The 24,343-nt window shown below is 44.0% G+C and overlaps 1 protein-coding gene across 2 annotated transcripts in view; it reads right to left on the bottom strand.

Annotated features, from left to right (window-relative positions):
* Nucleotides 1-23,132, bottom strand: part of LOC121571914 (septin-7) — a 39,369-nt gene extending 16,237 nt beyond the window's left edge. For both annotated transcript variants that reach the window (XM_041883708.1, XM_041883707.1), the window contains exons 1-4: nucleotides 22,918-23,132; nucleotides 22,310-22,311; nucleotides 16,894-16,996; nucleotides 9,784-9,890 (exon numbers count right to left, since the gene is read on the bottom strand). In XM_041883708.1, the coding sequence (XP_041739642.1) occupies nucleotides 9,784-9,890; nucleotides 16,894-16,996; nucleotides 22,310-22,311; nucleotides 22,918-22,972 (267 nt within the window). In that variant the 5' untranslated portion in view covers nucleotides 22,973-23,132. The remainder of the gene's footprint in view (nucleotides 1-9,783; nucleotides 9,891-16,893; nucleotides 16,997-22,309; nucleotides 22,312-22,917) is intronic.
* Between the last annotated feature and the right edge of the window lie 1,211 nt (nucleotides 23,133-24,343).

Genomic DNA, 24,343 nt, shown 5'->3' on the forward strand with positions numbered 1-24,343 from the left:
AGGGAGAGAGCGAGAGAGAGGGAGATAAGGGAGAGAGAGAGAGAGAGAGAGAGAGAGAGAATAAAATAACAACTGTTTGAGTCAGTGATGAGTCAAAACATTTTGAGGATCAAAAAAGGAGAGACAGGTAATTAAAGAGAAAACAGGTGTTTAGTGGGGGAGCATCTATTTCCAGTCAGCTAGTGAAAGGGATCAGAGTTGGACCTAAAAAGGTGTCCTGCCAGGCCGGGCGGTAGGTCTGCTTTCTGGGTGGGTGACTTATCTGTCCCAAATCGCACCCTATTCCTTATTAGGTGCACTACTTTTGACCAGGACCCATAGTGCTCTGGTCAAAAGTAGTGCACTATGTAGGGAATAGGGTGCCATTTGGGACGCAATCTTACGGCTGTTTGAACAGGCCACTGTGTCCAGACCACCGTTCTGCCACAACACTAATAATGACACCATTTAGAATGGCTAGCTGGCTGTGCAGAAAGAACACTAAAAGCAGGAGTCACACTTTCACAGGTATCATCTTATCAATTCATCTACGTACATCCTCTCAAAATATAGCTAACTTTGTTGATTTGAAAGACTACGTTCACAAGCATGAAATGCATACTTTAGACAACCATCCTTGACCCAGAAACAATGCATACTTTTCCAAACCGTTATCTGTAGCATAGACAGGTCATGATGGGTTCTCTTCTGAAGGATGTTTTGAAAACACAGATGATATGTCATGTGTGAACTGATCTGTGTGCGTGTGTGTGTGTGTTCGTGCGTGCTCCAGCCACAGTTGAACTACTAACCAGCAGGGAAAACAATGGAGAGGGAAATTGCATGGATAGATTTTTTATTTTATTTCCAGCTAGTAAATCTAGATTTGTCGGTTGACGTGAGTCACTCAATCGTCAGAGCTGGAATGCACACAGCTTTTTTTTTTTATAAGGCAGCGTGACAACACGTCTGTCTGTCTGTCCAAATTTGTAATAATTCACAGTGGGGATCAAACTTGATCATTAACTAATTTGAGCCCAAAACGACAGTCCCCCCCCCAAAAAATGTGGTGTCCGTTCTGGCGGTCATAATTTATATAGGCTTTCTAGGGCAGACCAGGGCTTTCTAGGGCAGACCAGGGCTTTCTAGGGCAGACCAGGGCTTTTGGCACCGCTAAGTTGCTACGCAGGTTGCTACGCACCAGACCGGACACTGGGGGCCTGGCTAGAACACGGCTGTTCACACAGTGTGTGTGTGTGTGTGTGTGTGTGTGTGTGTGTGTGTGTGTGTGTGTGTGTGTGTGTGTGTAGTGCTGCCTTTTACTGCCCCTGACCTACCCTTACAGGAATCCATCAGACTGCACATTAAGCTCCTCCTGTCTCTTTACCTGACCTCTAGCCCCAGATTCAGACCTCACCCTGGTCCTTTAAGCACCATCAGAGTAGGACTTTCTCCCTTCTTCCACTCTCATTCCTTCTCCCTCTCTCTCCCCTCTTTTCCTCACTCACTTTCCCTCCCCCTTCTCTAGACTGTCCTGTTTACATTGTTTAAATTTTAGTCATTTAGCAGAGAGCTAAATATTCAGAGCAACTTACAGTTAGTGACTGGCCCCCCGTAGGAATCGAACCCACAACCCTGGCGTTGTAACCAAAACTAAAAACTGGTTACAGATATCTTCTCAGGCTCCATCATAGCATAGATGATTGACAGTGGCATTACAAAACAGGTTTCATTCATGCTATTCAACCGACTGCGCCCTTTACAGTGTCATGAATGGCAGATGCTAGTGTGAGACACTGAATGAACAAAAACAACTGACATGGACCCCTCCCTGTCTGGAAGGAGTTAGATGGTACTAAACAGTGTAATGGTAGGAGAAGAGGGATCAGTGCTGAGTAAACATCTACGAAATAATCTGTCCACATATTTAATCCCTCCCTCCTTTCTCCCTTCCCCCGCTCTCTTCCTTTTCACTCTCTTATCCCCCACCCCCCGCTCTCTCCCCTCTCTCGTTCTGTTCCTACCTCTCTCCTCAACAGAGTGAGTCATGCCACAGCCATGCCTCTAAGTGACTGACCACAATGTCCTCACAGACAGACAGGGAAGAGGAACACAACACTGACCATTTCGCCACACTCCTCTCCGCTACGGTTGGTTTGCTCAGCTGTGTTACACGAGGACATTGGGCTGGCAGACAGACATTAGCACGCTAAGCGCTAGCCTCGTCCCCTCTACATCTGTTCTTAACTAACCGACATAGACGCCTGCCCTGCCCTAGCCTGGTCCAGATTTGTTCAGCCAACTCCTATGGTTGGTGGCAATGAGCACTGGAGTTGGCTGAATAGGAGGAATACATCTGGGACCAGGCTAGCACTGTCCCTCCAATAACATAATATAGCATAACCCTCATCACCCCACAGTCTTCAGACCTCCAAACAGATCTGGATGGATCTTGGTGGGTCTGTTGTTCATTACCCAACCAATGCATTCCATTGGGTTTCATCACATCACTCTGGCTCGACTGGGAAACAAAAGACACCACAATTATGTGAAATGTCATTAGTTTGTGGTTCCTGGACAGAGGGAGAAGAAAGAAAGGCTGTAGTCATTCTTCCTCTCCTCCTCCTCTAGAATAAACAAGCAGAGAGTTCCCACTAACTACTCTTCCCTTCTGGGATCCTGACCCTGCCAAGTTTATCAGGAAACCTCTGGAATAACGCTCATGATTGGAGCCAAAGGAAGCAGAGAAAACACAGACATGCACTCTAATCTCGTTTAAACTTTAATAAGTGCTTAAGGGTGTGTAATGCGCAGGTAAACAAATAGGCGGGTGCTGGGTGAAAACAGAGCAGTGCTGTCTGGGCTTAGTGGAGATTTAGACTGTAGTGTTGAGAAGAATCACACATGAGAGGGAACAAGTCCAGAGAAATGCTGGAGCTTCTGTGGGTGTAAGCTAGCTACATAGAATACCACACACACCCAGGCAGAGGCTATGTTTCTATTGGCAGTGAATCACAGAAACGGGATCACTTTCATGCAACTTCAAAGGGGAGGTACAATACAATGTGGGTAATCCTTCTTGGATGGATGTTTCTGTGAAGTCTGAAAACTAGATAGCACTCCTGCTGCACACCTAACCTATGCTGAGGGCCCAGGAGAGGAAGCAGGTCAAACTAGAAGGCTAACCATTGATCAGGTGTTGTCATCATGAGACGGTAAACCAAGTCTGGCACCTTCAGTACTACTTCCTGTTAGTACTATGACTACTTCCTCTTCTTCAACTGGCATGGCGCCAGGTAGTGGTAGTAGTGACACCCAGACAGATCAGATCCTCCCGCTCCCTTCTCTTTCTCCAGCTCTCTCCTTGTCAGTCTCCCTCCTTTCCTCCCTCAATCTTCAGATTCAGAACCCTTAGTAAGGACTGGGATTTTTACTGTCAGTGCTGCGCCAACAAACAAAGACACAAACAACCTGGGTAGTCAACCCAGGAGTAGAGGAGAGGTTGACTGCGTCACTTCTTGTGTTAAAAATTCCAAACTGTCTATTCAATCAGCTAACATACAGCTCTGACATTCGTACCCTACAAGTCTGCAACAAGAAGTCTCTTCACAGTCCCAAAATACAAAACTAAGTCAATGCAATGCACAGTATTATATGGAGGCATGATCGAATGGAACTACGTGCCATCTAAAATCACTCAAGCAAACAGCAAAAAATCGCTTTAACAAAACAAATAAACCAGCACCTCACAAAACAACGCCTCTTTACTGACCAAAAAATTACAAAATAATAAATAAATCCACTCCTCCCGAGAACATCTGGTGTTTGGGTTAAAGATAAGATGTGCCATTGGCACAGTGAACTCAAACAGGCTGTAAGAGAAACATTGGAGAGATAGGAACAGAGAGATATTAGATTTAGGGGCATGTAGCCCAGCTCTGATAAAAGAGACCCATGTTTAACACCTGTTCAATCAACACAGGAAACAGTCTGTTTGGAGTGCCCCTCTGTGCTGTGAGGCGCGTGCATGGCCAATCCTATGGCGTGCACACACACACACTGCAGGCTGTTTATGGCTTTCAACACCAGGAATTGGCCTGGAGGCCATACTTGACATATTAAATGAGATCCAACGCCAGTCAGAGCTTGTGCGTGTGTGCGTGTGGTTGTGTGTGTGTGTGTCTGTGGCTGTGTGTGTGTGTGTGGCTGTGTGTGTGTGTGTGTGTGTGTGTGTGTGGCTGTGTGTGTGTGTGTGTGTGTGTGTGTGTGTGTGTGTGTGTGTGTGTGTGTGTGTGTGTGTGTGTGTGTGTGTGTGTGTGGCTGAGTTCGGGAACTCATTCAGGCAGCTGCAAGACAAACAGAATAAACCAAAAGGATGGGACATTTTGGGGAATCCTCTTAACTTCACATTAGGCTCATTCAAACCTGGGCTCAGAGATCAGCAAACAGATTAAGGCAGCTCTCTCAGCAAAACAGACATTTACAAATAGGTGTCTGCAGTGGTGATGTTTTACAGACACTTCTTGAATATTCCATATTCAGAAACATGGCAGTGTCAGTGATAAAACTGGACGGGAGAAGAAAAGTATTTCTCAACGTGTGGGCAAATAGAGTAGGAGAGGGAATATCTATAAAATCACTAATACCATTCATACCCCACTGTCAATACCACCATACCAGTAGCAAAACACTAGTTTGGACCAGTTTAGGAGAATCCATAATCCTACACAAAAATATAAAATCTCTCATCAATTTCAATGCTTCTCTTAATGAAAAATTACATTGTGAGTGTGTGTGTGTATCATAAATCACGGGGAAGTGTGGTGGTCTGATTGTTATCCCCTTGGTTGGTTGTAACTTGATTTCCCAGATTGACTGGGGCTCATCCCTCATCAGACTAGACTAATATTTCCTCCTTGCAGACTAGAAGACATGTGTATGTGTGCATCTGGCTACAGGTTTACAGCAGTGGCCATCAGGCAGCTAGGGATGTTAGGGAGGGATCGAAATGTACAGAATGGGGACCTGGAGGAAATTGGGGGAGGGTCAGGCTTTTTCAGTTTCAGTCAAGGGGAGGGTTTAGTATTATTATTATTTTTTATCTAGTCCAGCAGAGGGTCATGTAATTTGTAATTGATTAACTTTCAATACTTGTGTTTTAGAATTAGTTGCTTATTAGGATATATATATATATATATATATTAGGGCTGTCAAAAATAGCGCGTTAACGACGTTAATTAGTTGTTTGCTGTTAATTACGTCAATTTTTTTAACGCATTTCACGCATGCGCAGTGTGACAAATTATTCAGGTCAGGAAAGTGGTTGGGAGCTAGAGGCGAGATGGAGCAAGGTGAGCAAAGTGGGCCTATTGACGGATTCAAATATAAAAAGAATGATGATGGTACAGTTAACAAGTACAAGGTTATTTGCAAGATTTGTAAGGAGTTTCAATTTCACCGGAGCTGTTCAAGCTTGAAGTACCATGTCAACGCCAAACATGCGTTTGCTGGGCCGTCAGATTCAGCAAGTGGTTTGCGCCAGACCACGCTGAATGTTTGCAGGCAATTAACAAAATCAACCTCAGATAATTTGATATCTAGCCACTCCTGCAACCACTGTTCCCTGTGAACGACTTTTCTCAGTTGCAGGTCACATTGTGAACAAGAAAAGGTCAGCTTTACTTTCAGAAAATGTGAACAAGTTAGTTTGCCTCAGCAACTGGCTGAAAGATGATGAAGCTCAGTAGATTTGAAAGGTGATGTTCAAACAAAAAGACCAGTTTCAGTGCAACATGTTATAGTAGTTAGCAACTGGATTTTTGAGCAACTGGATTAAAGAATGGAGGAAAAGGTAAAAGATTGTTCTTTGGTTTGATTTAAAAGTTTTATTGAAAATGTTTTTTCCCACAGATGACTCAAATTGTGCAAAAATGTGGTAGGTCACTGTTATGATTTGACTACATTTATTGCTTTCTGTTCAATTGAATACTGTAAATTGTACATCCTGGTTAAGAGGAATGCCAAAGAGGAAGTGATGGAACATTACAAAGACAAATATTATGGTGTGTAGTATGTTTCAGCTTGATTTAAAACACCATTATTTGGCTGTGTTAATAAAACAGACATAATATGAAAATTATGTATCTGTGTCCTGTTATTTATCTTTTGGTATGCATTTCAGAAAAAAAATGGTTAGGATTCAGGTGTAATTGCAAATTGTGATTAATCATGATTAATCCACTGAAAATTCTGATTAATTTGATTAAAAATTTTAATCATTTGACAGCCCTAATATATATATATATATCTCTCTCTCTCTCTCTCTCTCTCTCTGGGAAAAAGTAAGAGACCACTGCAAGATGATCAGTTTCTCTGGTTTTACTATTTATAGGTATGCCCTGGTCTGCCCTATATATATATATATATATATCTCGATGTCGCCCCTCATCTCTGAATCTCCGCTGGACACGCAATATCAAGTGTGCCTATAGGCTATTTAGTGTGGTCTCAAATTATCCATAGCCTATAGGCTACAAAGTGCATGCTCGGAGAAGCACAGAGCAAAGTTATATTTCTAAGACAGCTGCTGGGATGGTGTAAATAAAACTAGGCTGCATTACACACTGCAATGGATATTCCAACCCTGAGCCCCGGCCTGCTCTGCTCTTGCTGATCAAAACCTTTGTGCGCTGCCTAACCAATGGCTGTGCTGTGTAGGCCTGCAGTGGCAGGTCAGGAGGAGAGTCAAAGGCTCCTTCACAGAATATGTTTTTATTAGGCGCGCGCAGACTAGACTATATCCCAGGGGTACTCAACTCTTACCCTACAAAGTCCAGAGCCTGCTGGTTTTCCCATCATTACCTGTCTATGCTACACCTGGTGTCCCAGATCTAAATCACTCTGATTAGGAGGGGAACAATGAAACAATGCAGTGGTACTGGCGTCAAGGTCCAGAGTTGAGTTTGAGGGATATAACCTGTTCAGTATGAGAAGGAGAGCGAGGATGAGGAGGAGGACCGGAGGTCAACTTTGATAGCTTGATACTACTATAATTGATTTGATAAAAACAATATATATATATGTTTCTTGCCCATGATGTATTTATCTGAGTTATTGACCTCACAATAAGCCAGATTCAAGTAACTTACATTGTGGTGGTGAAACATGAAGCAGCAGCCGCAGCACAATCAATCAGAAATGGACAGCTCATGGTTCTGAAAGTAAGTCAATTAGAGTAGGCATAACTCATTTCAACAGTCTCCATTTTAATTAGACTTACTAAGAACAAGAGGGCTTTGTGTTGGAGCCCATTTCTTCCTATTTAAGAAGTAAGAGGTAGGTCTACCTGTTTGACAGACGAAATTAGGCTATAGGATGCTATATCCATAGATTTGTTGGTCAATTCCTCCACCCACCATGCACTCTTTAAATAGCCTACCTCCGTGTCAGTGCAGGGCAGTTAAGTTAAAACCAAGACTCAAATTGAGGGGGTATGAGAGGGCATGCCATAGGCCTTCCTTTTATTAAAGAAAATGGCAAAAAGCACAGGCATACCCCTTGTTAGCTTAAGATATTTTAAGAAAATAAAACCGATCCGATTATATAAAGTGATCTATAACAGCGCTTTGGTATGCAGTGCTTTATGCTAGAAACAAGCTGTGAAATACCCGGGAAAGACGTGACTCCGATGCATATGTGGAAATATATAATTGTTTAGTTTCTCTGACATTCAGAGGCTGCGCTACAACCTTCTATAGCAGAGGAGACAAAGAAATAGACTTTGCTTGGGAAGTAATCTGTCACTATCAATTGACTAAGCTATTCACTTTCTGTATCAATATGTTTAAACCCAGACAGCTTTAAGGGAAACACTTGTTACCTTCTCTCATTGGGTTAAGCCATGGAAGAAGAGTAGCCAGTAGTTAAAGCTTACATTTTCCTGCGTCGGTAGGCCTACTCTGTCTGGGGTGGAAAGTTAGGCTTAACTTTTGAAAGTATCATGCTCAGATTCCTAATGACGTGTCAGATTTAATTATTTATTTAACAGGGACAGTTTCGATGCAAACAAGACACTGATTTGACATTGGAGAAATATGATAAGATGAACACATAGGCCTATCTCTCTGTCCATTCTTAGCCTGGAATTCCGGTAATTTGTGTGGTATTAAAAAAGATCCTGCTAATATGTAAAATGACAGAATTGCATGACATTTTTATAAAAGTTAAATTTTTCTCGGACCTGCAAATACGTTGATAGATTCATGCAATGCTTTTACTATACAGGATAACCTTTCACCCCTACTCTTGTTCACGGTGGTCTGCGAACACACAACCTTCTGTCCCGAAGCCCTGTGCGCTATCGAAATTCCTGCGTTGCCATGTAATGCTTACAGAACATAAAACTGTTTCTAAAACTGCATCTCTAAGGCTCTGGTCTGTGAGGGTAAACGGTAGACATGTTCTCTGCTATCCACTTTGTTTTAATTATTATTTTGGGTATAGGGGAGGGTCACTTGTTTTTTTCCCAAGCGTTCAGGGAGGGATTAGGTAAAATATATTTTGCTGAAGGGAGGGCCATCCATTTTCATTTCAGAGATGTCCGATTTCCTGCCTGTTACCCTTTTTAGAAATAACGTTCCCTGCCTTAGCGAGTACAACTAATTTCCCCTGACCTGAGCAACAACTTCTGTCTCAGTAGTCACTACTATTACACCCACAGAGAGGAGAGGAGCATGACTCCAGTTATAATGAAATGTACTAGTTCTCTCGCCAGCAAAAACTCCCTGTTGCTATTTGTTTTGCACACCATTCGTTTTCCCAGTCAATGAGTCAGTCTGATATTCTGTGTGTTTACAGAGGCCCATATCTTTGCAGTCAAAGTCATTCCTCCTAGTCTAAGTAGATTAACTGGTTGTAAGCCTTGTTATTCACAAACAGACAGACAGACAACAGACTGGGCAGCGGTGGTACCAGGTTATGAGTAGATACCACCCTGTCGGAGTGTAACAGGTTATGAGTGGCCAACCCAGAAGCGTGTCAGAGAGCAGGTATGAAGTGGAGGGAGGGTCAGGGCTGTGACATCAACGAACCAAAACAAGAGAACAGAAAGGGCAGGGTGGGAGCTGGCTGGGGCACACCTGTGTTAGCACAGCCTGGGGTACCAGCAGTTAACCAGGCCAATGCCAGGGTTAAACTATTCCAGAAGAGGCCACAGCCCAGAGAAAAATATTACAGGGCCTGTTTCGGACCGTTTTCTTCTATGTCATTCCCACTGAACACGACCCAGATCTGCATCAGACAGATTATGGCCAAACCTACTGGGTTAGGCCTACTGGTATGAATTCCTTTAGGCTCCAGCATTATAAAACCTGCTGACTTGGCAGTGCCTCAACATCAGATAATATACCAGAGAATAGCAGGCCGTTTGTGGGCAACAGAGGGACTTATGGGTAAGTCAGACAGGATGGAGACACGTTACCTAGCTACCACACTGCACATAAAGCAACAGAAAGGGGAAACAGCTTTTTAATGTGGCGAGTGAGCTGAAATATTTATTTTCTTTTGGAAAAGAACAGTCGTTTCCTGTTAGAGGAGGGAGGGGCGGGGATTACTAATCTGTTACAAAAGGGACAGAAGTATAACGTTTTATTCCTAGAGAGAAACACAAGTAGGGTGTTGAAAATGTGTTGGCGCTATGGTGCAACATATAATCAGGTGATCGTTTATTCACTGTGTTTCTATCTGTTCCCATTCAAATATACCATGAATAAATACATCAAATAGATAGGGCATCTTAGTGTTTACCTGTACAGTCTTCTTGATTCTGTGAGAGGGACCAGGGTATTCAGGAGAATACAAGTCTGTCAGGAAGAGGGAGTTGATCAGTGTAGACTTCCCCAAACCAGATTCACCTAGAGAAAGAGGGGGGGCAGATAAAGAGAAATGGGGGCGAGAGAAGAGTGAGAGAGAGGGGTAGAGAGATTAATTTCAAGAGGTGTATTTCGCACCGTTTTTCTAATCCTTGTTTTCACGCCAGACTGAGTCGCAACATCTCCAGATCGTTCCTCAGCGTCAAGTCAAGTTGTTTTATTAGTCGTATGTGAAGGATACACATGGTATACCCCATCCAACGAAATGCTTACTTGCAGGTTCCTTCTTGACAATGCAACAACAAGAAATAAAAGGTAAGAATACGAACAAAGTAAATGGCTCAGTAGAATAGAATAAACATTTTATCATAAGTATAATACAGGAAGGCACAATATATAGTACAATATTTACACTTGTAAATTGTGCAGTGTTTAAATTGAACATGAGATGGAGAGAAGGAGAGAGACAGGAGAGGGAGGGAGGGCTGAATATCTTTCCTCCCAGTCAAATTATTTTCTTGTCTGCATTTCAGGAATCTAATCAGGGATTCTTCTGATGAGAGAAGCCAGGGGATGGCAAAGTCATCATACTGTTACAGTGACTCTGTCTTACCACAAAAGATTTGGGGAATTTGTCTTGTACAGTGAGGGAAAAAAGTATTTGCTCCCCTGCTGATTTTGTACGTTTGCCCATTGACAAAGAAATGATCTATAATTTTAATGGTAGGTTTATTTGAACAGTGAGAGACAGAATAGCAACAAAAAAAATCCAGAAAAACGCATGTCAAAAATGTTATAAATTGATTTACATTTTAAATGAGGGAAATAAGTATTTGACCCCCTCTCAATCAGAAAGATTTCTGGCTCCCAGGAGTCTTTTATACAGGTAACGAGCTCAGATTAGGAGCACACTCTTAAAGGGAGTGCTCCTAATCTCAGTTTGTTACCTGTATAAAAGACACCTGTCCACAGAAGCAATCAATCAATCAGATTCCAAACTCTCCACCATGGCCAAGACCAAAGAGCTCTCCAAGGATGTCAGGGACAAGATTGTAGACCTACACAAGGCTGGAATGGGCTACAAGACCATCGCCAAGCAGCTTGGTGAGAAGGTGACAACAGTTGGTGCGATTATTCGCAAATGGAAGAAACACAAAACAACTGTCAATCTCCCTCGGCCTGGGGCTCCATGCAAGATCTCACCTCGTGGAGTTGCAATGATCATGAGAACGGTGAGGAATCAGCCCAGAACTACACGGGAGGATCTTGTCAATGATTTCAAGGCAGCTAGGACCATAGTCACCAAGAAAACAATTGGTAACACACTACGCCGTGAAGGACTGAAATCCTGCAGCGCCCGCAAGGTCCCCCTGCTCAAGAAAGCACATATACAGGGCCGTCTGAAGTTTGCCAATGAACATCTGAATGATTCAGAGGAGAACTGGGTGAATGTGTTGTGGTCAGATGAGACCAAAATGGAGCTCTTTGGCATCAACTCAACTCGCCGTGTTTGGAGGAGGAGGAATGCTGCCTATGACCCCAAGAACGCCATCCCCACCGACAAACATGGAGGTGGAAACATTATGCTTTGGGGGTGTTTTTCTTCTAAGGGGACAGGACAACTTCACCGCATCAAAGGGACGATGGACGGGGCCATGTACCGTCAAATCTTGGGTGAGAACCTCCTTCCCTCAGCCAGGGCATTGAAAATGGGTTGTGGATGGGTATTCCAGCATGACAATGACCTCAGCCTCAAAACCTTAATGACTTGGAGAAGATCTGCAAAGAGGAGTGGGACAAAATCCCTCCTGAGATGTGTGCAAACCTGATGGCCAACTACAAGAAACGTCTGACCTCTGATTGCCAACAAGGGTTTTGCCACCAAGTACTTAGTCATGTTTTGCAGAGGGGTCAAATACTTATTTCCCTCATTAAAATGCAAATCAATTTATAACATTTGACATGCGTTTTTCTGGATTTTTTTGTTGTTATTCTGTCTCTCACTGTTCAAATAAACCTACCATTAAAATTATAGACTGATCATGTCTTTGTCAGTGGGCAAACGTACAAAATCAGCAGGGGATCAAATACTTTTTTCCCTCACTGTATACTATAAAGGTTCAACTTCATTTTGTGTCTCCCTTTCCAACATGCTGTATATTGAGACTATATCCAACCTTGTTCCATGATTTTAATTGACTTAGTGTATTTCAATGAACATTTCCTTTAGCAAATATTCATTCCATAGTACGCTCATTCAATAGTATGCTCTGGAATTTGTATATGGGCTACATTTTCCTTCACCATCTTTGTCAGATTTTCAGAGAACAATCCCAGGTGCCTCCTTATGTCTGGGTAAGCCAACGCCATCAACAGTATACATAGCAATGGTTGGCATGGGGACGGGGGGGCCAAAGAAAGGGGCTGAACAAAGGGAGCTGTGTGATGAAAGGGGTCTGGAGTCGCAGGCTGGGCTGGCACAGGACCGAATCACACTGCTGCTGCATGCACCAACCGTGCTCTGCGTTTTTCCTGACCTTTAGAAGAGTGGTTAGGCCCAGCCTCCATCTACAACTCACTACTGCCAATGAACCAGCTACTGAACGCTTGTGTGCAAGGAAAGAGAGAGCAAGAAAGAGGCAGAGAGGGAGAGAGAGATAGAAACACCACACAAAGGAGAGCACTCTTTCGCGCTCCCTCCCTCCCTCCATCCCTTATAACGAGGCTCTTTCAACACACTCTTTCACATGGTAAATGTTTTCCGCCAGGGCTAGAGCCACACTGACCTCACAATAACAACGGAAATGTTTTAGCGGTCGGGCTGTTATGAGGAACGATGTGGATATGATCATCTATGTGGATATTTCTTCAGGACGGAAGTCAGGATTTAGGGCCTACTCCTCTCACTGAGAGCTGGGTGGAGAATGGTGGAAGGTGGGGAGGGGACATGTTGTGGTCTTGTGAAAACAGTGGGCTGAAATACGTCTTAAAAATGTCAGCTTGCATTAGGGAAACCATAAGCTGACAGAATGTCTGTGAAGCTGGTTCAATACAGAGATTCAGATCCAGCAGCATTGATTGGCAGAGAGAGAGGAAGCTTAGCTCTATGACCACAGAAAAGAAGACAGGAGCCAGAACACTACACATCTCTCTGGGTGGGAGGATGGAGTGAGGGATAGAGTGAAGGAAGGGAACAGGAGGGATGGAGGAGAGAGAGAGGGATGGCAGGATACCAGCGAGCAAGTTGTCTATTCAGACTTCAGAAGTGGGTTTGCTTGTTTGCAGACGAGAGAGAGGGAGGGAGAGATGGATGAAGGAGGGATATCAGAGCTGATGTAAGCTATTCAGAGCTGGAGTTGCAGAATTTGTTTGCGGAGTAGGCAGAGAGAAAGAGGCCTCTTTAATCCCTATGGTCACGGAAATGAGAATTGGGATCTCCATACACTGGGCTATAGCTGGGGCCTGGGAAGGGATCTCCCTACACTGGGATGGGATCCTCCGCAGTGGTCTGGTTAACAGGGAAAACTGGAGAGCAGTTAGCATGGATGCTACTGTTGTAGCCTAACCCCCAACTCAAAATGTGTCGTCGTTTGAAAACCAGTCAATTGAATATCTACAAAGGGCAATGGAATAGACTTAGTCTTGAGGCACTGCAGTGTTTGTAACGATGTGAGAGATCTGACACATTAACAGTATTAGGTGAAGCCTCTGTGATTGTACAGCTAGAACTATGCTGGTTTATGTGACCTGGACCTAGAAAGTAGCATTCAAGTGCCACCAGACCAGAGCATGACCATGGCCCTGGCACCCTCTCAGTGCAGCCCTGCCTGACCCATGCCTGCCAGTGGCCCTCCTCGATCAGCAACCAATCCAACCAGCAGCACACTTCCTTTAAAAGGACATTTCCAGCAGCTGTGTCAACCATGAAGGCTTATTCAGAGGAACTTCGCACTGCTCTGCATGCAAGGAGAGAGGGGCTTCCTGGGGCGGGAGGGGGGGGGGAGCAGGAAAAGGTTTGGATTGCAGAGAGGGAGGGAGAGGGAGACAGTTCATTTGACGGCGCTGCCTTCTACTGCAGTGACACGGGGCAGAAAATACACTGACGGCTGAAATTGAAAGTGGTTCTGTTCAGAAACTGGCTGAGGTAATCCTTCTTTCACTGTATTTAACGTTCAGGTAAAGTATGCCTCAGATGATAGTGTGTGTGGTGAAAAAAGGGATTTTCCCTTCAAATAGGGCACAGGAAAAGACAATAAAACTTTATAAGTCTGGCTAGCGCGTGACAATCTTTAAATATCTTCTGGCAAACCCATCAATTCCCTTTAACGAGTCAGCGAGTAAGTCAACTCCCTGACGCAAACATCTGACTGCTGTGGCCCACTTTCATTGACTTGGCCTGCCGACAATCAGTTCTGACCAAGAGAGCCTAAAGCCTGTCGCATGCTTGCTTCCCAGTCGAAACAGTTCGTGCATATATTATGACCATTTCGTGACGTTACAGTTCATTTTTGACTGTTCGTGCACACAACGTTTTCTCTTGAGGCAAGACGAAGTTCGGTAGCCGAAATCAATGCCCGTTTGTCGGTGATTGGTTAACAGTACTACTCCTAGGAGTGGGAACTATGGATGGGATTCTTCAATTAAATGCTTGATGTCATTCAACGAGAGACGACTGGTTTTCGTGCGCCTTTTTTAACTTGATAAATACTACAAACATCTTACTTAGATGTAAAATTGCTTAACTAAGACCTCCTCTGTAAAAGTCAAAATCACAGATTGTTAATGTTTTTATTTTAACCCATTTTTCTCCCCAATTTCGTGATGTCCAATTGGTAGTTACAGTCTTGTCCCATCGCTACAACTCCCCTACATACTCGGGAGAGTCGAAGGTCGAGAGCCATGCGTCCTCCGAAACATGACCCTGCCAAGCCGCACTGCTTCTTGACACACTGCTCGCTTAACCCGGAAGCCAGCCTCACCAATGTGTCGGAGGAAACGCCGTCCAGCTGGCGACCAGAGTCAGCTTGCAGGCGCCCGGCCCGCCACAAGGAGTCACTAGAGCGCGATGGGACAAGGAAATCCCTTAGATGCTGTGCCTTAGATGCTGCGCCACTCGGGAGGCCTAATTACAGATTTCTTGATAAATCTTAGATACATTTTGAATATTATGAGGAAGTGTATACTGGCTATGTTGTTAATACGGCGTCTCAAGAGGGATAAACAGTACGATTGCCGTTTTTCAAGTGAAGGTCTTTTAAAGAAGTATGTGAGACGTTCGCGTCACCTTGCAGAGTTCTGCTAGGAGCAAACCAAACCTAGTATGCGGGTGCCTTTAAAATACTTTGGCACACTTCACATCGCAAACAGGGATATTACATAAGTTCTCTGGTAATTAAGAAAACACACACACAGCGAAACACACCCAGAGAAACACACCCCACGGAGCAGCAGAGACTAAACAACATGCACTACTATCAGACGCTGAATCTCCAGCATGACATGAGCTCAGCTTCAATTACCCTGCCATTCTAATTACATGCTCCAGACAAAATTGAACCTATAACTGTCTTTTTCCTGCGAGCGCAGCACAGGGGGAAACTCCAGGGAGGGACCACTTGAATGCTTCAACTCTACTCAGACTGACAGCAGTGGGTCTGGAATAACAGGCAGGCATTCCCCCTGTTCTTCTCCTCGTTCTTCTCCTCATTCTTCTCCTCCTCCTCCTCCTCCTCCTCCTCCTCCTCCTCCTCTCTCCTCCTCTGGAGGCAGGTGGGAATGGGTTGACTCGACAGCCTGCCCACCACAGGGCCAGGGGACAGAATATGACCTCACTAGGGTGTTCACAGCCATTTCCTGTACAACCAAGTGTTGTACAGTGCCTTCAGAAAGTATTCCTACCCCTTGACCTATTCCCCATGTTGTTGTGTTACAGGCTGGATTCAAAATGGATGAATTTGTATTTATTTTTTCTTCACCCATCTACACACAATACCCCATAATGACAAAGTAAACCTTTTAGCAAATGTATTGAAAATGAAATACAGAAATCTTATTCATACCCCTCAGTCAATACATGTTAGAATCACCTTTGGCAACAATTACAGAGTCTTACTGTGACTTGTTTAGCACATTTTGGTTATAACAACAGGGTTGAATACATATTGACTCAAGACATTTCAGCATTGTTCATTAATTTGTAAATATTACTACAAACATAATTCCACTGACATTATGGGGTATTGTGTGTAGACCAGTGACACACAATCTCAATTTAATCCATTTAAAATTCAGGCTGTAACAACTAAATGTGGAAAAAGTCAAGGGGTGTTAATCCTTTCTGAAGGGACAGTAGCTCTGGGCAGGACTTATGGAACAGAGAGGACAGAGCGGAGTGGAGAATGGCAGGGATGTAATGGTGCCTGCACCCTGCCTGCGTCTCTCTCTCTCGTCAGATGTTCAGGCTCCAACTCTGGCTGCATGAATGGAATTACAGGAAACCTCCCACCCACAATCCAAAAGGCACACTACACGCCTCACACACATTCCAGAGGGGGAAATAAACCCTGCCTACCCTCCATTGCTCAAGCACATTTGTTTTAAATATGGTTTGTTCAAGTCCCGCTTTACATGCATGACAAGTTATCCTAAGACACATGAACGTCTATGGCCATGTGTAGGCTATATTACATATCCACATTCATTTCTTACACAGATGTGTCCACATCGTTCAAACAGAGGACTGTGTCCCAAATGGCACCCTATTCCCCATATACTAAACTACTTTTGATCAGAGCTCTCTGGACCCTGGTCAAAAGTAGTGCACTACAGTATATAGGGAATAGGGTGCCATTTGGGATGCAGATGGAGCCTCTAACAGCAATTTTCATGCATACTTCACTGATTCATACAAAGAGCTTTTTACACAGCAGTAAAATCTCCATCTGTTTTCCCAGATGAATCCCAGGTTCTTTTTTCTGTTCTTTGGGGTCTTATTTGGAAAAGAGGAGCGGGAGACGTAAAATGGGCTGCAAAGATCTCTACTCACCCACAACCATGAGAGTGAACTCGAAGCCTCTCTTGACAGACTTTCTGTACACTTGGTTTGGGAGATTGGCAAAGCCCACGTAACCTTCCAGAAGCTTCTGTTGCTGTAGACCGAAACCAAACATCAGTTAGTGCTTTTCCCAACTGTCCGGGCGGGTAACAAGTCTAAACAAAAGTCTGGTTACCAACACTTAACATTTCGCTACAGTAGCTGGGATATCACTGGCCTATAAAAACTGATGACTTGACGGGTCCAGGAAATATAAAAAAAACAGCAACATGGATAATTTGTTGAATTCAATCATTCATCAGATAATTGAATTCATATGCCCAATCTAACATTCTTACACTATATATACAAAAGTATGTGGACACCCCTTCAAATGAGTGGATTCGGCCATTTCAGCCACATCCGTTGCTGACAGGTGTATAAAAATCGAGCACACAACCACACAATCTACATAGACAAACATTGGCAGTAGAATGGCCTTACTGAAGAGCTCAGTGACTTCCTGTAAGTGCTGTTATTGTGAAGGGGAAATGTCTAGGCCACACAAGCTCACAGAACAGGACCGCAGAGTGCTGAAACGTGTAAAAATCGTCTGTCCTCGGTTGCAACACTCACTACCGAGTTCCAAACTGCCTCTGGAAGCAACGTCAGCACAAGAACTGTTCATCGGGAGCTTCATAAAATGGGTTCCCATGGCCGAGTACCTGCACACAAGCCTAAGATCACCATGCGCAATGCCAAGCATCTGGAGTTGTGTAAAGCTCGCGCCATTGGACTCTGAAGCAGTGGAAACGCATTCTCTGGAGTGATTAATCATGCAACACCATCTGGCAGTCCGACAGACTAATCTGGGTTTGGCGGATGCCAGGAGAACGCCACCTGCCCCAATGAATAGTGCCAAGTGTAAAGTTTGGTGGAGGAGGAATAATGGTCTGGGACTGTTTGTCATGGTTCGGGCTAGGCCCCTTAGCTCCAGTGAAAGGACATTTTTACATTTTAGTTATTTTGCAGACGCTATTATCCAGAGCGACACAGTAGTGAGTGAGTGGAATTCTTTACACTACAGCATACAATGACTTTCTAGACGATTCTGTGCTTCCAACTTTGTGGCAACAGTTTTGGGAAGGCCCTTTCCTGTTTCAGTATGACAATGCCCCCGTGCACAAAGCGAGGTCCATACAGAAATGGTTTGTCGAGATCGGTGTGGAAGAATTTGACTGGCCTGCACAGAGCCCTGACCTCAACCCCATCAAACACCTTTGGGATGAATTGGAACGCCGACTGCGAGCCAGGCCTAAACACCCAACATCAGTGCCCGACCTCACTAATGCTCGTGGCTGAATAGAAGCAAGTCCCCGCAGCAATGTTCCAACATCTAGTGGAAAGCCTTCCCAGAAGAGTGGAGGCAATTATAGCTGCAAAGGGGGGACCAACACAATATTAATACCCATGATTTTGGAATGAGATGTTCGACGAGCAGGTGTCCACATACACTACATGACCAAAAGTACCTCTTAACATTGTAAAATAAGTAAATATTATAGCCGAAAGGTACAGCACAGTGGAGTGACGTTAGGTAATCAGTCTCAATAATACTTACAGCTGGTTTGGAGAGTGTGCAGGTCAAGATGGTTGACAGTGAGGTGGTGGTGGATGAGAGGAGATGCAGAATGATTCCAAGTCCACAGTAGACAGGAGGAGCACCACACCATAAAGGAAAGAAATTAGAAATACACTATATCAGTTAAGAAGAAGAGCGACAAATGAGTCCACCATCCAGCTTGTGTCAGAATAACACATTCCTGCCTGCGGACCTCAGGTGTCAATCTCACTTTGACGCCGTTTCAATGTGCAAGTGCCATCATGACTAAGAAACATGCCTACTCATATAGTAGTCAGAAAGGCAGAACTTCTGAGGTACAGTTTACCTCACTTGTGTAACTTCTAGACTAACCAATATACTGATAGGTCTTGCTACTCTATTTTGCCTATAGCACTCAATCAGATGTGTGGTGGTGGTAGTGGTACACATCATTTTGGTTTGCTTGGTTAATGCTAGTTCCTACATCTCTTTCACCAAAAATGTCATTCAATCTGCCACAGGTATGACAAATAAATAAGGTCATAACCAGTCTTTTTCCACTTAGTTTCCTCATTCTATTTGAAGGGATTTTACCAATGTTTTATAGGGCTAGGTTATTTGTAGTCAAACCCACGCATAAACGTCTCAGACATCCTTTTTTTTTTATCAGAGAGGGTGTAAAACACAGAGATGGATCACGATTCATGACGGGTCTAGTCTGGAAAACAGGGTTGTAGCCTCAGATTATTTTACAGCTCTCTGGCTGCCAGTAAAGTGACATGAAAGATCCTCTATAACGGGTCTTTACCTAAATAGGATAGAAGCCATTACCGAAGAGGAGTGTGGGGTCAGAAGCCAAACAATGTTCTCAGTTAAGGGAAGAAGAAAAATCTATTTGCCAATTGTAATGACATGGACAAGTTTAGGCTAAAGCAGTAGGACAGCCAATGACGCTTGTTATTCAGCACATCAGAGAGAGGAAAACACGGTCAACCTACCTAGCATTCAAATAGCCCAATCCTCACTCCTACAGCCCACTTCAGAGGGTCAGTTTTGGAGGAGTTACAACTAACTCAAACTTCCTACAGTATTTTAGGTCAGTTTATGAGAGTTGTTATTGGTTAATCCCAGAGTTGAGAGGTGATGATGATACATCCTTCAGTCCTTTCACCGGCTGATGTGAAATGAGATTCAATTGGCTACCAGCCCATAGCCATGAAATCCCATTGGCCGACAGCCCACGGGCCTCTTCACACGGCTTCCAGTGTTGGAGAGACTGACGAAGAGCAGATCATCCCGAGTCAGTAGCTAGACTCCACGTTTCAGTCCTCACTGACAAACAGCAATTTCCTACATGTTTCGTCTCTCAAACATCGTAGTGTAAAGCCATCAACAACAAGGTGGCAAGAATTTGAGCACTCACTCAGGCTATCCCAGACCAAGACAGTTGGGCCAAAAGTCTTGAGATTATTAAGCGGAGGAGCCGTTTTTGGCCGTAAAGCACTGCTCAGAGCAGGAGGCTGTTTCTTTCTCTACAGTTTTTCAGCTCATTGGCTATTAACGACCCACTTCCACAGAAGAGGATCTGCCTCACCTAGCCTTCACTCAATCTCATTGTCTTTGAGGGTTTCAATGTTGCAAATGCCAGGTGGGAAGGGGGAAGTTAGAAGTTGACAGATGTAGCCTACTGTAGCATGCATCATCGCCCAAGCCACTTCCTCCTGATGTTGTCTGTCTGTCTCCTCTGGAGCAGAAGCGTCTGTCACGTACAGTACGACTGTCAGTGGTGCCTGTCACTGATCAGACACATGGCAACCACTTTAGCACATAGCTGAGACAGCAGCAACATCATAATGCTGATCTCTTAGCTAGCGCTGAGAAGAGAAATGTTTGATGTGCAATTCAGAGCCAAAAACAATGAGCCGTCCCTACTTTTCCGTGAGTCCAAGGGGAGGGTCATAAAAGTTAGCCTCATCTTTTATGAAAAAATGAAAGGAGTGAAACATAGGCTACATCTACCGCAACTTCCTGACTCATATAGCAGGCATAAGCGGCTTGTTGACATTTACTAAAGGAAGCCAGGTCTTTTTCAAGGCAACTCCCATGACACATTTCAAATACCACTGTCAAGGTTGGAGAGAGAGCTTCCACCAAGGCCAGGGTCACTGCGAGGAACACGTTGTGTGGTGGACATCTGTGTCTTTGCTGTTCACCTCAACCTTTACAAACAATTGCTTTAACAAAGGCCACTACATACCTCCAGGAAAGCAGCGCTGCCTTCTCCTTTAGGCCTGCCCTTCCACCACTATTTCCCCATGCACTGATAGCCTGATACAATCTGTTCCCACTCACATTGCTACATGCTCCCTTCAAACAGAGTAGATTTGTTATTCTTCTTTGCTGGTGGTGGATAAACTGACGGAAGAGATGTGAGGCTAGTCTGCCTCTGAGAGCCTGAGGTTAGAAAGAGGTGTGTTTAGCTAACCCTAAAGCAAGGCCTAGCAGGTTAGCCTAGCACAGTACACTGACGTTGGCTTGCAAATACTAAAGGATACCACCATTGCTATAAATGACAACAGTCCACTTTCTTCAAATGAAAAATGTATTGGTACTGCTGGTGATACTCAGCCTGCGTGTAGGCCTACCTACCCGTTTCATCAGAGGCTTAATTCCAATTCTCTCCCCATGAGTGGATACCATATTTCTCACACCAATCCAATGCTTTTAAAATCTTTGAGGGGGAGTGAAGGAATACGCTAGAGGAAGAATACAAAAATGGGGCTTTTATTGGCACCTAAACAAACTCTGCCCAGCTAAACAAACTCTGGGGTGTCTGTGTCATCACAGACATCCTGGCATTCCCAGGCCCAGCCATCTGACACACTGACTCACAGACTGGACTTATTATGCTGTGTCACTGTGGACAATATGCCTTCACACTGGGGAAGGCTTGGCCTGTAGTGCATGTAGTACACAGGATACGTCTGTCATGTCATACAATAGGCCTACAACCCAAAAATGGTGACATGCTCGAAATGCTTAGAGTTTCCATCCAATTACATGACGAAAATCAATTGTTTATGAAGAGCCTGGGGATTTTTCAGAACAGGTAAAGCCCGATGGCATTTCTCATATGAATAACAAAACACAGGGGTCACCGAGACACCCCTAGCACTGACTGACACAAAAACAGTTAGCAACAATAATGGAGAGATGGCAATTGTTCAATAACAATTGAGAGAGATATGGTGGGAAACTGCATTTATTTACTCAAGCTAAAGTAATAACATTGCATGCATTCCATAGGGACTAGAGAAAACGTTTGAATGGCTAGGGTGAGGATCGATGGCCTCTACACTCACAGCAACCCATTCCATGACAGATACTACAGTTACAGGTCACATGGAGGAATAACTGACAGGCAGAGTAACTCGGTACTCAGTCAGAGCATCTGCCATGTGAGTACAGTACAACAGTATGAATCCAGTCTCATGTGAACCAATACAAGGACTAGGTTTTCCAAAAAGGAGATACTGCAGTCATTCTACTCCACTCCAAGTAAAACATTTTGTTGATGCTGAATAGACGACAGTTTGTTTGACATTTTGATAGACACTCAAATTAGGTAGGTAACGTTAGCTAGCTAGATGTTGTGTTTGAGGAAGTTTGTAGATTCATAACAACTTTGCTCCAGGTTTCCTCCACATTGACTTTACCATTGATTAAACCTATTTGAATTAACTAATGATTATTTTACCAACACTTTTTTTTTTACGTCTGAAATTAAACTAGCTAAATCGACTTTTCAGAATTGCAGCCATTCACAGCTAGCAAGCGAGCTGCGACGTCAACTATCCCATTACAACTTACTAGCTAGCTAGTTAGTGGCAAACGTTTTTATAACTAGCTAACCTCATTGTTCTCTCTGTACTAGTAGTTAGTTAACTAACTTAGCTAGATAACGTTAGTTTTGTTAGCTACTGTAGGTACTGTAGCTAGCTAGAAACGTACCGTCAGTTATGATGCGCCTTTGTTGGGGTTGCCAACTTCTCACAAGCACCACAACTGGCATCTGAAGTTGCTCAACTCAGTTTACATTCTTCACACAGTATATCATTTGGCCAGTAATCAACTTCTCTGGCTGTATCTTAAAATGCTAGTTAGCTAACAATTGGTAGATCCCTAAGTTAGTTTTCGTTTGCTAGTACTAGCAAACTGTGTGCTAGAGAACAAATACACTTAGTCGAACAAACACAACTAATGCCACAGTCCTCGCGGTCATTTTCGAGCTATCGTTGTTTTTCTAGTAGGGTAACTTACTTATTAGGAAGCTAGCTAATTCTGGCAAAGTTTTTTAGTAGCTACCTACTCCGAGGACACAAACTATAGCAAAAGTTCCAGTATGAATTAAAACGGACAGTCAGAGAACTCACCCATAATGTTGCCGTTCCCAGGCGCCTCACTAACCGATCTTTCACCGTTCGACATTCCCTTTCACGAACTCACGGGAGACCACAAAACTGTAAAAGTCGTACGCAATTTATTTCGCTTAATGACAAAAATGTCCACTGTATGCTTGATGTGAAGGAGACATAGAGATAGATAGAGGACTAGCACCGCAAAAGCCTTCTTCTTCTTCTTCGGTGAGGTCTTATGGCGAACTACATACAAAAGGTGTATTGTCGCCGCCAACTGGACGGGGTGAAAAGAAAATCACAAAATAAAAGTATATTCCATACAGGCAGTGCTGTTTACCACCATTGCTATAAATGACACAACAGTCCACTTTCTTCAAATGAAAAATGTATTGGTACTGCTGGTAATACTACCTACCCATTTCATCTGAGGCTTAATTCCAATTCTCTCCCCATGAGTGGATACCATATTTCTCACACCAATCCAATGCTTTTAAAATATTTTACAAATGTTTGCCTTTTATGGGCAACTAAACAAACTCTGCCCAGCTAAACAAACTCTTATTTGACCTTTCTACCCTTTGGACAACTTTCGCATAGGAGACTCTCTCAACTGCCCTGATTTTGCCAACCTCAGTCTCTTTCACTCTAATCGGGCATTCCAAGGATTTCGCTTCAGGTTCTCCACCCCAGTTACAAGTCTTTGCTCCTCAGCCACTCTTCTACTAAACATTCAACATCTCCTTCATAGTGATCTTTCCCACACGTCCCACATCTCGACTTTTCCCGTCCAAACATTTTACAGCAAGAACATTGTAAAGGGCGGGATACGAAAGCTCTGACAGGATAGTACACATATCCCAGCTGCACTACCCAAAAGCCTGGCAGCGCCATTGAGGACTTTCACCAGAGGCGGAAAAGGAAGCGAGACATCTCACTCGCTGCTTTTTTCTGGTTCATACCAGACCCAGTTGCTAATGCATTGGAGCCTATGGGAGAACCATTTTACATTTACATTTACATCATTTAGCAGACGCTCTTATCCAGAGCGACTTACAAATTGGTGCATTCAACTTATGATAGCCAGTGGGACAACCACTTTTTTTTTATGGGGGGGGTAGAAGGATTACTTTATACTATTCCAGGTATTCCTTAAAGAGGTAGGGTTTCAAGTGTCTCCGGAAGGTGGTCAGTGACTCCGCTATCCTGGCGTCGTGGGGGAGCTTGTTCCACCATTGGAGTGCCAGAGCAGCAAATAGCTTTGACTGGGCTGAGCGGGAACTGTGCTTTCGTAGAGGTAGGGGAGCTAGCAGGCCAGAGGTGGATGAACGTAGTGCCGTCGTTTGGGTGTAGGGTCTGATCAGAGCCTGAAGGTAAGGAGGTGCCGTTCCCCTCACAGCTCCGTAGGCAAGCACCATGGTCTTGTAGTAGATGCGAGCCTCAA

This window comes from Coregonus clupeaformis, chromosome 8 (assembly GCF_020615455.1).
Source record: "Coregonus clupeaformis isolate EN_2021a chromosome 8, ASM2061545v1, whole genome shotgun sequence".
Classification (NCBI taxonomy): Eukaryota; Metazoa; Chordata; class Actinopteri; order Salmoniformes; family Salmonidae; genus Coregonus; species Coregonus clupeaformis.